Source organism: Vitis riparia, chromosome 12 (assembly GCF_004353265.1).
Source record: "Vitis riparia cultivar Riparia Gloire de Montpellier isolate 1030 chromosome 12, EGFV_Vit.rip_1.0, whole genome shotgun sequence".
Classification (NCBI taxonomy): domain Eukaryota; kingdom Viridiplantae; phylum Streptophyta; class Magnoliopsida; order Vitales; family Vitaceae; genus Vitis; species Vitis riparia.
In genome coordinates, this window is record NC_048442.1 from 12,375,086 (window position 1) to 12,393,540 (window position 18,455).

Below are 18,455 nucleotides of genomic sequence, written 5' to 3' on the forward strand. Positions count from 1 at the left end.
AGTTTTTCTTTTTTATTCATTATGTTCTTTGTTTGTGTCTTTTGGGCTAGTCTTTTTTTCCATACCCTTAAACTCCAACAATTAAATCAGTTTTGTAATTAGAAGGCACCTCAATGAGATGGCACCTCAGTGTTCGGTTAATCAAAACAGTCCATATCTACTCTAATTGCCAAGCTTGTCGGGACTTGGGAGGTACTCAAGCTATAGGAAAGGAGTGCATCATCCTCTTCAACATGGTTTTGATTTCAATTAATGAAGCATTGTATGTTGTTGATGCTGGTCACCAACCATTGGTGGGTTGCTTCCATCTAAATAATTTAAGCCAGGATTAGCGTGAATTACAAAGTCAAAATATCCCCTCATCTTCAATATTATATTATTCTAATAATAACAAAAAAGTTTGAAGGATGCACCCACTAGTCAATTAAAGCAAGCGCACATCCACTAGTCAATTAAAGCAAGCGCACATCCACTAGTCAGTTACTCTTTTGGTACTTTGGTTTGCATCTTCTTTTCGCCTTCAATTTCTCTGTAAACACTTACAATTCCTCTTCCACATGAGATATGGCCGAGGCCCTTGTGGGAGGAGCAGTTCTGTCAGCTTCCCTCCAAGTTTTGTTTGATAAGATGGCTTCTTGGGAGGTCCTAGATTTTTTCCGGGGACGGAAACTCAATGATGCCCTCCTAATGAAGATGAAGATAGTCTTGCTGACAGTCCATGCCGTGATCAATGATGCGGAGGAGAAGCAAATTACAAATCCAGCAGTCAAAGAGTGGCTCGATGAACTTAAGGATGCTGTATATGATGCGGAGGACCTGCTGGATGAGATGGCCACTGAAGTTTTGAAATCCCAGATGGAAGCGGAATCTAAAATACCTATAAACCAGGTATGGAATTTGATCTCAGCTTCTTTCAATCCTTTTAACAAGAAGATAGAGTCCAGGGTGAAGGAAATCATTGAAAGACTACAAGTTTTTGCAAACCAAAAAGATGTCCTCGGCCTGAAAAGCGGTGGGGAGATCAAAACTCAGCAAAGGCGGCATACAACTTCTTTAGTAGATGAAGATGGTATATATGGTAGGGAAGATGATAAAGAGAAGATACTAGAGCTGCTTCTGTCTGATGATGCAAGCCACCGTGATTTAAATGTAATTACCATAATTGGCATGGGAGGGGTTGGCAAGACAACCCTTGCTCAACTTCTATACAATAATAGAAAAGTGGATGGATATTTTGATCTGAAAGCATGGGTTTGGGTTTCCCAAGAATTTGATGTTTTCAAGATAACCAAATCAATTCTCGAGTCATTCACTTGTAAGACTTGCGGGCTTGATGATCCAACTTTACTTCAAGTTGAATTGAGAGAGATCCTGATGAGAAAGAAATTTCTACTTGTTTTGGATGATATTTGGAATGAGGACTATTGTAGCTGGGATTTGCTACGAGGGGCTCTCAGATTTGGGGCAAGTGGAAGTAAAATCATTGCAACAATGCGCAATAAGAAAGTTTCATCAATCATGCACCCAATTCATACTCACCATCTAGAGCTGTTATCATATGAAGATTCTTGGCTGCTATTTGCAAAACATGCATTTTCAAATGAAGACGCCTGTGCACATCCGACTCTTAAAGCAATTGGAGAGAAAATTGTTGAAAAGTGCAATGGTTTGCCTTTAGCTGCAAAAACAATTGGGGGTCTCTTGAAATCTGAAACAGACACCAAGGACTGGTATCAAGTCTTGAATAGTGAGATATGGGATTTTCCAAACAATGGCATTCTTCCAGCTTTAAGACTTAGCTATCATTATCTTCCTGCGCATCTAAAGCCCTGTTTTGCCTATTGCTCCCTTTTCCACAAGAATTATGAATTTGACAAGGAGACATTGGTTCGATTATGGATTGCAGAAGGTTTCGTGCAGCAGCCAAAAGCAGAGGAAAGAATTGAAGTGGTAGGGAATGGGTACTTTACTGATCTGCTTTCAAGGTCATTGTTTCAACAGTCGGGTGGCAATGAATCACGCTTTATAATGCACGAACTCATTAATGGTTTAGCTAAATTTGTGTCCGGAGAATTTTCTTTCTCATTAGAGGATGAAAACCAACAAAAAATCTCCCAGAAGACTCGTCACATGTCATATTTTAGAGGAAAATATGATGCCTCTAGGAAGTTTAGGCTCCTCTATGAAACTAAGCGTTTGAGGACCTTTCTTCCACTTAACCTGCCACCACATAATGATCGTTGCTACTTAAGTACTCAGATAATATTTGATCTGGTGCCAATGCTAAGATGCTTACGAGTACTGTCTCTGTCTCATTATAAGATCACAGAGTTGTCAGATTCAATTGGCAATTTGAGAAAACTGGCCTACTTGGACCTGTCATATACCGGACTTCGAAATTTACCAGATTCAACATGCAATCTGTACAACTTACAAACATTGTTGTTGTCAAATTGTTGTTCTCTTTCTGAGTTGCCTGCAAACATGGGGAAATTAATCAACCTGCGCCACCTTGATATTAGTCAAACAAACGTTAAAGAGATGCCAACACAAATAGGTAGATTAGGGAGTCTTCAGACCCTGTCTACTTTTGTTGTTGGAAAACATAGTGGAGCCAGGATTAAAGAGTTGGGGGTTCTTCGAAACCTTTGGCGGAAACTTTCCATTTTAAGTCTTCAAAACGTGGTGCTTACTATGGATGCCCATGAGGCGAATTTGGAGGGAAAAGAACATCTCGATGCATTGGCTTTGGAATGGAGTGATGACACCGATGATTCACAAAATGAAAGGGTTGTACTTGAGAATCTAAAGCCTCATTCAAAACTGAAAGAACTCAGCATCAAATTTTACGGAGGTACAAGATTTCCAGATTGGTTGGGGGACCCTTCGTTCTCAAATCTTCTGGCGCTATGCCTTTCTGATTGTAAATATTGCTTGTCTTTGCCTCCCCTTGGGCAGCTTCCCTCTCTTGAAAAGCTCTATATTGTTGGTGCCAATTCAGTTAAGAAGGTGGGTCTTGAGTTCTATGGACATGGTTCTTCCTCATGTAAGCCATTTGGATCCTTGAAGACTCTAGTGTTTGAGAAAATGATGGAGTGGGAGGAATGGTTTATTTCTGCAAGTGATGGCAAAGAGTTCCCTAGTCTCCAGGAGCTTTATATAGTGAGGTGCCCTAAATTGATAGGGCGCTTACCCAGCCACCTTCCCTGTTTAACAAGGTTAGAAATCACTGAATGCGAGAAACTTGTGGCTTCACTTCCAGTGGTTCCAGCTATACGGTATATGTGGTTAAGTAAATGTGATGAGATGGTAATAGACCAAAGAAGTGATGATGCTGAACTCACCTTACAATCCTCCTTCATGCATATGCCTACACATTCAAGCTTTACATGCCCATCTGATGGTGACCCAGTTGGATTGAAACACCTCTCTGACCTTGAAACATTGTGTATCTCCAGTCTTTCACATGTCAAAGTATTTCCACCAAGGCTACACAAACTCCAAATTGAAGGACTAGGTGCTCCCGAGTCCTTGCTTGAGGGAATGATGTGCAGAAACACATGTCTTGTACATTTGACCATCTCCAATTGTCCATCTCTTGTGTCCTTTCCTATGGGTTGTGGGGGCCTACTCACTACACTGAAAGTTCTATATATCCATAATTGTAGAAAATTGGAGCTCCCCCTACCTGAGGAGATGATACAACCACAGTACTCATCTCTTGAAACTCTGAAGATAGAGAGGAGCTGTGATTCTCTCAGGTGCTTTCCATTGGGCTTCTTCACCAAGCTTATTCATCTTCATATTGAAAAATGTAGGCATCTGGAGTTCCTTTCAGTTCTAGAGGGACTTCACCATGGGGGTCTCACAGCACTTGAGGCATTCTACATCCTCAAATGCCCTGAGTTCAGATCTTTTCCTCGAGGAGGATTGTCTACTCCCAACCTTAGATGGTTTGGAGTCTACTACTGCAAGAAGCTCAAGTCCCTGCCCAATCAAATGCATACTCTCCTTACATCTCTTCAAAGCTTTGAAATATTTGATTGTCCACAGCTTTTATCATTCCCTGAAGGAGGTTTACCCTCAAGCCTATCCGAACTTTCAATCTGGAGTTGCAACAAACTAATGACCTGTAGAACAGAATGGGGCTTGCAAAGACTTGCCTCTCTTAAGCATTTCAGTATCAGCGAAGGATGTGAAGGAGACTGGGGAGTGGAGTCATTTTTGGAGGAATTGCAGCTACCCTCCACTCTCACTTCCCTGCGCATCTACAATTTCGGCAACCTTAAATCCATTGATAAGGGTTTACGACACCTCACTTCTCTTAAAAAATTGAAGCTTTTTAACTGTCCCGAGCTCCGCTCCTTGCCAGAAGTGGAGGCGCTGCCACCCTCCCTTTCTTTTCTGAACATCCAGGAATGTCCTCTGATAAATCTGGCCAAGATTGCTCAGGTCCCATTTGTCAAGATAGATGACCAGCTGATTGGTTGATCAATGTTCCTTTCAATTTTCTCCTTGGGTGCAATGTGGTGTCAAGCACAAGTGCATACACTATTATTCATCATTTCTTGCTTGAAGACAGGTCCACCAGAAGGAGGGCTTGGTAGTTCGCCTCACTTTCCACCTTTGATGCCCACAGCTTTGTATAATGAATTGGATCTCAGAGCTTATAATTACATATTGATTCTTAATACTTGGAGAATCCCTAAATGCTTGTGGTGATTTAAAGATTTTCATATTTTCCTTTTTTGTTTTTTTTTTCTTTTTTGGTCCTTGATCCTCGTTATTCTTAAGTTAGGGCAACTCTGACATTTAATTGGATGGTAAGTGGAAATCAAAATCAATTAAGCTATGAAATTTGTATTTTTATTTTATTATAGATTTTCAATTAATGTTTGTGATGAAAATAAAATTGTTGATGGGTACTTTACTGTATTTTACATGGGTGAAAGGGCATACATGTTCAGGTAATCTAAGCTGAATTTTTTGTTTGTATAACTTTCAAGTGACCAGAAAAAGTGAGTTATATAACTTGAATATCAAAACCCAATCCAAATAATATTATTTTCTTCACAAAAGATTTCAACAAATCTGCTACTTTAGTGCTCAATGTGAATACACTTCCTGTTTTCGGTTTTAAAATTAAAAAGTAGTATTAACATTTATATAAGATATAAAAACTCTTAATGACTTACATTGAAAAAATTATGGTTTTTGCTACCTAAAATTTTAAAAATTTTTGAAAGTGATTTTTTAAAAACATATAGTAAATTTATACTTATTTTTTAAGATAATTTTTTTTTTTTATATAAAAGTTTCAAATTTTAATAATAAAAAATAGGAAATATATCTGAACAGACGCTTAGTGATCAAAAGAGCATTGAGCAATTTTTTATTTTTTATTTTAATGAAAATCCACTGAATTGGGAAGCATCATGTCCTAAATGTTTAAAGCAATTTGTGCACTCATGTGAAAATTCAATGTCTTAGATGACTTGGTATTAATAAAGAGTATTAAATAAAGATCGATATTCATCAAACTTAAAGCCCCATAAAGGTTTTCCTTTTTAGTTAGGTGAATTACGATCACAACTATTTGCAACCTCTTATTGGATAGTTAGAGTAGATACATCATTAAAGCCCCAAGCTTGAAATGCATGCATCAATTTGAAGTCTAACCCAATTCGACTTTTAACTTAATATGTTTGGGTTAGGCTTGATTTTCATGTAAAGTCCTATTCATTGGAGAGGATTTGCATATAACAATATTAGGATTCCCAAACCAACATCATAGCAATGATGATTGAGATTGCAAAATAGAAATATAGAAAATAAAGCAAAAAAGAAACTTTGACACCTAATCGATCTTGAGAAAGCTCAAGAATTAATATGATAATTGTTGCTCTACATTTGCTTCCTACCCTTGCATCCATTCTTAGAAATTTCCATGATTAGTATGCAAATCATGGATTCTCTTAAGCTTAAAAAGATCAATTTACAAGAGAAAAATACAAATTACCTTCTTTAACCTTAAATTGAATTAGAACCCTCTTTGTGATTGATGTTGCAAATTAGTGAGAATTTGTGTAGAAATCTTAGAAATTAAGATAGATTTTCATCCCAAAGTGAAAGGCAAAGAAGTTCATGAAGAAAGAGATGAAAATAGAAGAGATTTGTAGAAGAAAGAGAGACTTGTTGAAATTACAAAGCCACTTTTGATGCATGATTTGACAATGAATGCTGGAAGCAAGGAATTCAATACTAGGAAGCTATGTTGAATCATTTCAATACATTGCTCTTATATCCATTTGAAGAAAGAAGTTGATGAATGAATACTGATGGTTTCAATAAAAGGAAGGTGGTACTGATTTGCAAATTGACACATAAAGCTTCATTCCAATAGAGGTCTAAAGTCTTTGCAGTGGATGGAAGTGATTTTTCTTATTAAAATTGTATTTCATCGTGATCGTTACAATAGGCTGGCTTGCCTTTTATACAATAGTGTGTTGAATTTCCGAGTTATTCATGGTGGTGCTTGTAGGATTTTAGCTAAATTCCAAATCAACAAACACAATTTTGTCAATGCAGCCATTTCGGTGATTAGGTGGGGATTTAGGAAGGTACCCCTTAGTAGATGGTACATAGGGAATGCCTTTTTTTTCTTGATTTAGGGTTGGAATGAGCTGTATCTTTTAATGGGTACTCGGGTAGCATGTACCAATTTTTGGTATCACCAGTTACCCCCTCAGCCTTGAGCTTATTTTTCGAAGATAAGCTTGGGGCTTCGAGTCTTCTTGGGATTTGTGGTTTGATATCTGGTTTGGGCGCCTGAGCTTTCTGTTGTCGTTCTATGGCAGCTGGGGGTACCTGATGGTCTTCGTGACTCAAGGCAGTTAAAGAGGTGCTCACGTCGAGCGGCTAAGATGTTGCCACATCATTTGATGGATTAAACCCCCAATGAAAACTACCATTTTTTCAAAATGCACTTTAATTGTTGTTCTCTCTTTCATCCAACAACTGTTTTCTTCTTAACTGCTACATTTTCGGTCTTGTAAGACTCTATTTGCTCAGCATTTGTTCTATATTTATTGTTGCTAAAGTTCTTATATTTGTGTTTGTTTTGGTCATGTCGAAAAGAAAAGGGGAAGAAGATGAAATCGTCAAGCTATGTGGAAGAGTTTCAAGCAAAGTTTAGCATCCCCTTGTCAATTTGGCTATGATTTGGCAAAGAAAAAGATGTCAATCTGGCAAAGGGTAGCCCACTGAGGGTGAATTGTACTTACCGAAGGGTTATTTTGAAGCGGGGTTAAGACTGCCTCTTCTGCCATTATTTAGAGATCTTGCTAGACATGTACGCTTGGCCCCAAACCAATTTTGTGTGAATACCATTTGATTGATCATGTTGATGGTAGTGTTAGATCATATAAAGGGTTTGCAGATAATAACTAAAGACATCATGTATATTTACCATGCTAAGAGGTCTTGCATTCCATACGATTGGTACCTATCTCCTAAGAGTGGTATGAGTGGTTTCATCACCGGAGGGCCTATGATAAACAAAAAGGTTGAGATAGTTGCAATATCTAAGCGTTGGGAATTCAGGTTTCTGAACTAGAAGGCCTCCCAAAGGTGTCTTGGGTGCATGGTGTTTTAGGTTCATATTCTAACCTTACCTCTGATTTGCTTGGCTGTAACTTCAATTTTTGTGCTTAAAAAGAAAGTTCTATTTTAAAGGGAGAGGATACTAGGGCCCTTGAACTAGAGGATTTGCATCGGGAGGAAATTACAAGGTGGTTTCAGATAGATTCTAGGTTGTGAGATAAAAAATTATTGTTGAAACCCTCTCAACTGTATGTAACATTTGTATCATAGAGGTTGATTTCAATAATGCCTTGCCTATCATTTATTAAATATGAGGAAAGGCCTTTCTTGGAGAATAAATTCTCTCTTCCACCTCCTCCCTGGGTTGTAGATTGATTAAAAAAAAAAAAAAGGGGTTCCTGATTACTACTCAAAAAGTGCTATAATATAGCTTGTAATTAACTCTTTTAAACACTTTTGAGTAGTAGTTATTACCTTTTAACTCAATTGGCATGTTAAGGACCCTTGTAATAATTTCGAATCAAATTGTATTAAGTTTTGGTGTTTTTGATAGCTTTTTGATCACTAAAGCAATCCAAGAATGAGGGAGATCTTTGTATAGTTCATAGGAAACCAAGTTGAAGCTCAAATTCATGAATAAACTAAGCTTTGGAGCTTCGTAACCCTTTGCCAAAGCCAAATCAAGAATGCAAGGAGGAAAAACAGAGAGAGGAATCTAACATGAACCAAGGAGAGCAGCTGCACTTCTTGGAGTCCATTTTATACATACTATATATCTTTTTGAAGCTTGGGAAGTCAAAAGTCCAATGCTTTAAACGGTGTGCAAATCAGAGCTGAAATGAAGAAGTTATGGCCATTGGAAGACAACTGCACCAAGTTGAAGGACAATTTCGCAACTTACGAAATTTTCGCAAGTCATGTTTCCAACTTGCAAAATCCACCTGTGTAATCTCATATATTTGCGATCGACTCTGTTAGATTTTTTATCTTAAGATATTTTTGAATAAATCCCTATTTTCTCCTTGTAATCTACCAATCATAGGTTTTCTTGGTTAGGAAGTTAGAAGACGGGGTAAACAACCTCTCTAGAAATATCTTTTTGTAATATATAAAGAGCTTGGGAGTTTTTCTCAGAGATGACACTTTCGTATAGTTTTTAGAAAGGAATACATAGAGATTTGCTCTGCCTTACCTTCTCATTTTATTCTCTTTTATGAGGCCACCATAGATGCATCATCTCCAAAGGACCGTACCACTACTTGATCATCTTTTTATTTTTTGTATTTACTTATTATATTAGTATAGATAATTCCATGTTTTGATGTTTTATATTCTAGGATTGGATGTATTACTGATGATACATCATATATAGACATCATTGTTGTTTAAACTTGGCATTTTTCTATTTCCTCTACTCACTGACTCTTTTGTTTTTTTTTTTGAAACATGTGGTTTCTCCTATATGACTCAGACTCCATGTCACTCAAAAGGTACCACTTCCTTCCTGTATTTTCAATCGCTCTTGCCACATTGAGGGCAATGTTCAGCTTGGTTAGGGGGAGAGAGTTGTGGAAGGAAGTTTTGTTATTAATGTTAAGTTATTTTGGTAATTTAGTTGCTTTTTGCTTAATTTTTAAACTTTTTTAAAGTTTTTATTCTACTCTTCATGGTTATCAAGGAAAAATTCTCAAAATGAAATGGGAGAAATTGAATTTTTGTCTTTTTACTTGACTTAGAATTTGTATTATGCTTATTAAAGTTGATGAATTGTTGAAACTTCTATTGAATTCAACCTTATGTCTTCCACTTTAAGCTTACCACACACTGTGTACACTAGGTTCCAATTATAAGATGAAAAACTATTTCACCCCTTGACTTAGGAAATTTTAGACTTGGTACATTTGACCTCATTTTAATAGTGTTGGGACACCTTAGAAAAGGCCAATGAGTCTTTGATGTTTACTTGCCTTGAAACCCAAGCAAGGTCTGAGGGGTATATGGTGAAAATCTTTAAAACCTGGTGCCCTAAGCCTTCATTGGTTGGGAGTCACTAACCTCAATGCTCGTTACAAGGGTGAATAGGTGGAGTTTAATATACTGTAGGTGCTTGGGTATTGAATTCCAATCTCAAAAGTCCGGGGTAAAATCCGAGGAGTTAGTGGTCGAAAGATCCTTGAAGCTTGATGCCCTAAACCTTAATTGGTTGGGATTCATCGATGGACCCCCATTACATGGACAATTTAGAAAAGAATACCTTTAAGCTTTGTACTCCTACAAGAAAAAAATGTGAAATAAATAAGGTGCATTCTTAGCCAATTAGAGGTTGTCAGTTTGCTAAGTTTTGAAAAAGAACTATGTTGGGGGGAGAGATTAGTTCAGCATATTATATTCAGAAACTAATAAGTAACACTAAGTTTTTTGTGGGAGAGTAAGGATTGACTCTTTGGGAGTGGAAATTCTTTTAAAGCTTAAATTTGCATAATGCCTTCTCTTTATGAATTGTGATAGGCAAGTTATTTGATAACTCTTTTTGAAGTTTGAGTTTTATATCTTTAATGTTCCATGTGAGAGTTTGATCATCATGCCACTTGAAATTTTTTGAAGTGATCAACATGATGTTGTAAATTATAGTACTGTTTATTTTTATTTTTCTCTCATTCATTGCTAAGGGACTAGCAATATGTCAGTTGGGGGGAGTGATTACTACTCAAAAAGTGCTATATTATAGCTTGTAATGAACTCTTTTAAACACTTTTAAGTAGTAGTTATTACATTTTAACTCAACTGGCATGTTAAGGACCCTTGCAATCGTTTCTAATCAAATTGTGTTAAGTTTTGGTGTTTTTGATAGCTTTTTGATCACCAAAGCAATCCAAGAATGAGAGAGATCTTTGTATAGTTCATAGGAAACCAAGTTGAAGCTAAAATTCATGAATAAACTAAGCTTTGGAGCTTCGTAACCCTTTGCCAAAGCCAAATTAAGAATGCAAGGAGGAAAAACAGAGAGAGAAATCTAACATGAACCAAGGAGAGTAGCTGCAGGACACATTTAGAGCACTTCCTGGAGTCCATTTTATACATACTATATATATTTTTGAAGCTCAGGAAGTTAGAAGTCCAATGCTTTAAACGGTGTGCAAATCAAAGCTGAAATAAAGAAGTTATGGCCATTGGAAGACAACTGCACCAAGCTGAAGGACAATTTCGCAACTTTCGAAATTTTTGCAAGTCATGTTTCCAACTTGCAAAATCCACCTGTGTAATCTCATATATTTGTGACCGACTTTGTTAGATTTTTTATCTTAAGATATTTTTGTATAAATCCCTATTTTTTCCTTGTAATCTACCAATCATAGGCTTTCTTGGTTAGGAAGTTAGAAGGAGGGGTAAACAACCTCTCTAGAAATATCTTTTTGTAATATATAAAGAGCTTGAGAGTTTTTCTCAAAGACGACACTTTTGTATAGTTTTTAGAAAGGAATACACAAAGCTTTGCTCTGCCTTACCTTCTCATTTTGTTTTCTCTTTTATTTTTATTTCTAGCAAATCAAACTCTGAGGATGTTTTCCCAGAGGATGAGTGGCTAGGCCTTTTGTTTTCTTGAAGTAAAGGAAGCTAGGTAAGGTTCTGAATACAAAAGTGGAAGTTTTGTTGTTTCAGTTTTTAATGAAGAGAAAGTGTGACCTGTTAATGATTTCTATCTTTTTAGTTAACTTAAAATCCCTTAAAATCACCTAGGCCAACACTTGGTAAGGCAAGTGGTCTCCGTCCATTGAGATACACTAGTTTATCTCTTACGAGCCTCTGGGAGGTGGTTTAAAGGTAGGATTATCTAGAATAGCCAACACTTGGTAAGCTTTTGGACTCCTAGGAGACATCCATTAGTTATCTCTTGCGAGCTTTTGACGGGTAATCTAAGGTTAAGGATCAACCTTAATGGCCAATATTAGGTGAGAGGTATGAACCATTGCAAGATGATTCAGTGACAGGGATTTAGTGTTTGAACCCATTAAGGGGAAACATCTGTACCACACCGGTTCGGGAAATAACTATATGTTAAATCCCCAATGCGAGGAAAAGATCCAAGTGACCGGAATTTCCCTTTTTGTATAAGGAACCTAAGCTTAGTGATCTAAAACTCCAAGAAGCACTTTTCTTTGTAAGTAATTTCAGTTACTTTATTATTGTTTTCACTTAAAACCAAGCTTTTCAAACATACTTATGTTTTCTTTTAAAGCTAACCTTGAAAAGAAAAAACACCAAGTCAGTTTTTGAACTAATATCAGTTGTAATTTGAAAACCCATCCCTGTGGATGATCCTAGAGCCACTATGCTATGCTAGCTAATGTTACCCTAGTATATGGTGAAATAGGTTTATAAATTTTGTTGATTACTCCCATCTGAGAACCGAAATCAGAGTACACCAGTTGATTGAACACCAATCAACAGGGCATACACCAGCTAGGCACGAATCAAATGGCGCTGTTGCCAGGAATGGTGCCACTTTACAGTGATATCACCTTTCCAAAGTACTTGTGATCTTCATCACAAGTGTGGTGACTTTTCTTTTCCTTTTACTAACTCTTTTTATTTGTTTCTTTTTTTTTGTTCATATTTTAGTATACCTTTTATTTAGCTTTTAGTTTACCTTAATTTTTTTTTTCTTATAATTGTTTTTCTTTTGTTTTCTTTTGTTTTCTTTGTTTTTATTTCAGAAGTTACTAGTTGTGCATGCCCTATTGGATACGAGATAGCGGAGAAAGCCATGGGCTTCTTGAGTTATGTGGCTGAAGTTTCAAGAGGATGGGATGAACCAAATGCTCGAGATATGGGGAGAATGAAGTCCTATTCCTATCAATGGCCTTATATGGGATTTCTGGGTGTTCTCCTATTCCTATTCCTTGTTGGTTGGAGGCACCATCGACATAGAGTACCTATATTTCAAGTTTTTATTGAAGTTTCTCCTCCTCCTTAGGCTTCACCCCATGAGTGAACTCGATAAAAAAGTTAGCTAACACCTACCTTTTCAAGGCGTTTCATGGTTTACAACGAATGTCATATTTTCTTAGCACCATAAACCATTGCAACATTGGTCCTAATAGGTTAAGCTTGTTAAGTACACTTCATAGTGGGTACGTAGTTAGCACAACTATTGAATGGGCTTAAAAGTATGGACATAGTTTCTGTGTGGCTATAAGTAAAGCCAAAACCGGTTGCTCGAGTGGAGTGTACCTCAATTCAGGGTCTAACAAGGCTTTACTTACGTTGTAAATTGGCTTTTCTTGATTTTTATCATTTCGAAATGTCACCGTGCTGACTGTATATTTTGAAGCAAAGAGGTACACATGTAAGGTTTTACCTGGTAGAGGTGTAGAGAGGATAGGAGGGTGCATGAGTTGCTCAAAGGCTGTGGTGCATTTGTCATCCCAACGTAGATTCTTCTTTTTCCTCAGCAGGGTGAAAATAGGTTTACATCGATCCAACAATTGGAATAAAAAGTGTGATAGAGCCATTATTCTTCCAGCTAATTCTTGTATGGATTGGTAATCTTTTGGATGGCATGAATTTCATTGAGTAACTAACTATCCTAGGAAGTGCCCAATAGCAACAAAGTTACATTTAGAGGGGTTAAACTTAATTTGATAGTATCGCAGTACAAAGAACACTTCTACTAGATGTTAGGGATGTTGTTGAGCATACTTGCTTTTAACCACTAAGTCATCAACGTAAACTTCCACCACCTTACCTATGTGCTTTTCAAAGGCTTGTGGCATCATATGTTAAAAGGTTGTGCCCGTGTTTTTTAACCCAAAAGATATCACTGTATAGGAATATGTCCCATGTTTTGCAATAAAAATAGTATTTTCAACATCATCATGATGCATGAGGATTTGATAATATCCACTGTAAGGTTCTAGAAAAGACAGTACTTCATGTCCTAATACTGAATCCACCAATTGATCAATGCGGGGAAAGAGATAGTTATCCTTTGGGCATGCCTTGTTAAGGTCAGTATAATCGATGCACATCCTCCACTTATTATTCTTTTTAGGTACAATAACCATATTAGCTAGCCAAGTTGGATACTGCACCTCTCGAGTAAAATTAGCAGCCTTTGTTAAGTTCTTCCTTAATGATCTGTACCTTGAATAGGGTCATTCGATGCTATTTTTTTTTTTTTTTTTTTGTATAGGAGTAAGACATGAGTCTATGTAAAGCTTGTGGTTGAAAAACTTGGGGTCTATGCCAGGCATGTCTTGATTGCCATGCATATACGTCGACATGAGTTTGTAAGCACATTTCCACTTGTCTTTGTAAGAAATCGCGGATTAGCTATCCTAGTTGAGTGACCTACTTGTCTTGTGCTTCGACTAATACTTCTTTAGTAGGTTCTCCCATCTCTTATTATTGTTGAGGTTCTTTTAGAGCAGATAAGAGATGAGTTTTAATTGCTATTTGGTTAAAAATGGTGTTGGGGGTTAGACACCCCTTGTCTGCATCTCTTTACTAAGTATTGCTAGGTGTCATATTTGGGTTGCTTGCTGATCGCCAATTATTTCAACAATCCACCTAAGCATTGCTATTTTGATCTTTTAGTGGTAGGTAGAGGTTATAACAATAGTTGCATGAATCCAAGGATGTCATAAAGTTGCATTATAAGGTCAAGCATAATCGTCTATTAAGAATAAAGTGTCCATTCATACCTCACCAATAGTGACCTCCAATACTAGTTGCCTTGCAGCATAGGTAGCTTTTCCATTGAATCCCACCAAGAGAGTTTACAAAAACTGTAACTTCTCATGCTCTTGATTCATTGATTGGAAGTAGTGATAAAAAATAAGAAGTTAGAAGAGCTTCTAGTGTCAATTAGGATTCTTTGAACTCGATACCCACCAATTTGTAAAGTAACCACAAGCAGATCATCGTGTGGGAGAGATACATTACATAAGTCTTTCGAGGTAAACCTTATGACATGATCCTCGTTCACAACGCATCCTATCCACTTCACCTACAAGGTTAATTGGAGGTACTCTTAGTGTTGGATCAAGCTTAAGGGACAACGTCGCTCCATACAACCCTATGTCCTATTGGAAGTTGTGTTGTTAACAACATGTATTACTGGGAGAGTACTGCTTTCAAGGTGTGGCACTCTTAACTCTCTTTTACGTTATTTGACTATAATTGAGGGAGGTTACACCGATCAATTTTTGACGTACTACTGCAATTTGCCCTACTGCACCAATTCTTCTAAGTAACGATGTAAAGATTTGCATTGATTAGTTCGATGTTAATGTAGGTGGTGATAGTGGTAGTATTTAGTTTGATTAGGGTGATCAATTGATCAAACTAGTGGGAGTGGCCACTGAAAGTTAGATCCATCTTTTATTTTCATTAAGAGTTCTCTATAGGAGATGGTGAACTTGACGTGAGGTACCTTAAGATCTCTTACCTACTTCAGTTTTCTTCTAAGCTTATGGTCCCCACTCTTGTGTATGTTTTACCTGTGACATTTTTTGTTTACTCTTCATCATTCCCAACTTTTCTTCCATGTTGGCATACCGATTGGCTTTAGACAAAAGTGCCTTCGTTGTGGTAAGCCCACTTTTGGTAAGTGATCACTATAAAGGGTTGCCTGGCGGTAGAGCTTTTTTGAAGGCAACTATAATAGTCTTTAGGTCATCATTCTCAACCTACATCATCTCTATAACAAAGTTGTGAATAAACTTGTGTAGCGACCTTTTAGGGTTTTGCTTAAGGTTAAACAAATGGTTGATGTTACGCCGAGGACATGTATTGCATGCATAATAAGTCATAAATTGGTCGCAAAGTTGAGCGAAGCTGTGAATGGAAAGAGTGGGGAGTTAATAGAACCAAGTTAGGGAGGAACCTTGAAGGTTAGAGGGAAAAAAACCCGACATAGTAAGCCTTCATGATTGTCATCAAGGGCCATCAATTGGCAGAAATGATAAATGTGCTCAATAGGATCCCTGGTTTCATCATAAAGATTGAACTTGGGTGGTATGTAATGAAAAGGTAGTTCTTCTTGTAGTAGTTGAGGAGACAATGGAGATTGCAACACACCTGCCCAATTTCGAGTCATTCTTGGGGACGAATTTGCTTGCAGTTTAATTTGTTGTACCTCTATTGCTAGTATTTCATATTTCTATTCCAATTCTTCTGACTTTGGTATTGCATGCCGCAAATGCCTTTTAGATGCTACTTGGTCTATTTCAGGCTCCGGTGTATAACTTGTTGCACTTTCTTCCATCATAAAGCTGGTAGGCTAACTTGTCTTGTCTAGCTAAAAGATTCTATAGTTATCAACGATATTTGCGTTGTTGTTGATCTATCTGGTGCTGTAAGTGTGACAACTGGTTCTATATCAAATCTTGTTTGTTTGTCATTTTCTTGGAACAATCCTTCCTTCGTCGATTCTCCATCCTAAGTCATGGCTTATTGTTTTGGCTAAAAAACCTTTTTTCAACGAAGGATTCCCATAGATGGCACCAAATCTAAAAGTGTTTTTTCTTATTAAAATTGCATTTCATCATGATTGTTACAATATGCTAGCTTGCCTTTTATATAGTAGTGTGTTGACTTTCTAAGTCAGTCATGATGGTGCTTCCAGGCTTTTGGCTAAATTCCAAATAAGGAAACATGGGTCTGTTGGTGCAGCTATTTTGATGATCATGTGAGGATTTAAGGAGGTACCCTTTAGTAAATGGTACCCAGGGAATGTTTCGTTTCTTGATGTAGAGTTGGAATGAGTTATATCTTTTAATGGGTACTCGGGTAACATGTACCTATTTTTGGTATCATTAGTTGAAATCTTGAAGTGATCTTTCTTATTAAAATTATATTTCATCATGATTGTTACAATAGGTTGGCTTACCTTTTATATAGTAATGTGTTGACTTTCTGAGTCGATCATGGTGGTGCTTTTAGGTTTTTAGCTAAAATCAAAATTAAGAAACAAGATTATGTCAGTGCAACCATTTTGATGATCAGGTGGGGATTTATTGAGGTACCCCTTAGTAGATGGTACCCAAGGAATGCCCCATTTCTTGATGTAGGGTTGGAATGAGTTGCATCTTTTAATGGGTACTCGGATGACATGTGATTCGTGCCTAGCTGGTGTATGCTCTGTTGATTGGTGTTCAATCAACTGGTGTACTCTGATTTCGATCCTCAGACGAGAGTAATCAACAAAATTTATAAACCTATTTCACCATATACTAGGGTAGCATTCTGTCACGGACTTAGTCGTTCACTAAGCTCGTGTGGCACTTAGACAAGCCAAGATGCTTGATCTTGCTAAGTCAGCCTTGCTCCCCAATGCTTAGCTCGCTCGGCTAAGACAATCGCGACTCAAAAGCTTAAGAAGTTTGGTAGGCAACTCTTGAAAGAATGGAAGCTTTCACTAACTCAAGAAAACCTTTACAAGTGCTTGGATGCTCACTTGCTTGGTTAGGAAGTGATTTGGGTTGTGCCTTGGCCAAATGAGGCCCTCACCTATTTATAGGCACCAAGGGAACTCTCTGGAACCTTGGAGGGTTTCTTACAAATCAAGAATATTCTAGAACATCCTACCCTATTCTATATACAACCCTATGTACAAGAATATACAAGAGATTCCTAGAAGTCTCTAGAAAGCCTTGGACTCCTCCAATGCCTTCCTCCATAGTGTAGAGATGTGTGGACATCTCTAGGCATTTCTAGAACCTTCCATACTCTTCCTACCAATGGCTTAGTGTAGATGGCTTCAGGAGTCTCCAGAAGCTTCCCTCCTCCTATATAAGCCCATGGGGAGGGTCATTTGAAGCATCCTGTGACAATTCGCTAGCATAACATAGTGGCTCTAGGATTGTTCACTGGGATGGGTTTTCAAATTACAACTGATATTAGTTCCAAAACTGAATTGATGCTTTTTCTTTTCAAGGTTAGCTTTTAAAAGAAAACATAAAGATTTTTGAAAATGTTGGTTTTAAGTGAAACCAATAATAAAGTAACGGAAATTACTTACAAAGAAAAGTGTTTCTTGGAGTTTTAGATCACTAGGCTCAGGTTCCTTATACAAAAGGGGGGTTCCGGGTACTTGAATCTTTTCCTCGCATTGGGGATTTAACATATAGTTATTTCCCTAACCGGTGTGGTACAAATGCTTCCCCTTAATGGATTCAAACACTAATTCCCTATCACCGAATCATCTTGCAATGGTTCATACCTCTCACCTAGTATTGGCCATTCAAGGTGATCCTTAACCTTGGATTACCCATCAAAAGCTCGTAAGAGATAACTAATGGATGTCTCCTTGGAGTCCAAAAGCTTACCAAGTGTTGGCTATTCTAGAAAATCCTACCTTTAAACTACCTCCCAAAGGCTTGCAAGAGATAAACTAGTGTAACTCAATGGACGGAGTCCACTTGCCTTACCAAGTGTTGGCCTAGGTGATTTTAAGTTAGCTAAAAAGATAAAAACCATTAACGGGTCACACTTTCTCTTCATTAAAAATTGAAACAACAAAACTTCCAATTTTTGCATTTGGAACTTTACCCAGCTTCCTTCACTCCAAGAAACAAAAAACCTAGCCACTCATCCCCTGGGAAAACATCCTCAGAGTTTGAGTTGCTAGAAATAAAAATAAAAGAGAAAACAAATTGAGTAGGTAAGGCAGAGCAAAGCTCTGTGTATTACTTTCTTGAAAAACTATACAAAGGTGTTCATCTCTGAGAAAAAACTCCCGAGAGATCTTTAAAAGAAAATTACAATAGATAATATAGAAAAGCTATTCACCATTCCTTTTTACTTCCTAACTAAGGAATCCTATGATTGGTGGATTACAAGGAGAAAAT

The 18,455-nt window shown here is 37.3% G+C and overlaps 1 protein-coding gene across 1 annotated transcript; it reads left to right on the top strand.

The window, feature by feature from the left end:
* The first annotated feature begins 563 nt into the window (after positions 1-563).
* On the top strand, positions 564-4,691 carry LOC117926338 (putative disease resistance RPP13-like protein 1). Its single transcript, XM_034845430.1, has one exon. The coding sequence runs from the start codon at positions 565-567 to the stop codon at positions 4,489-4,491; it is 3,927 nt and encodes a 1,308-aa protein (XP_034701321.1). The 5' UTR covers position 564; the 3' UTR covers positions 4,492-4,691.
* Positions 4,692-18,455: the final 13,764 nt, after the last annotated feature.

Bases quoted from the DNA above. Each gene is read 5' to 3' on its own strand.
- LOC117926338 (XM_034845430.1), top strand. From the start codon at position 565: ATGGCCGAGGCCCTTGTGGGAGGAGCAGTTCTGTCAGCTTCCCTCCAA.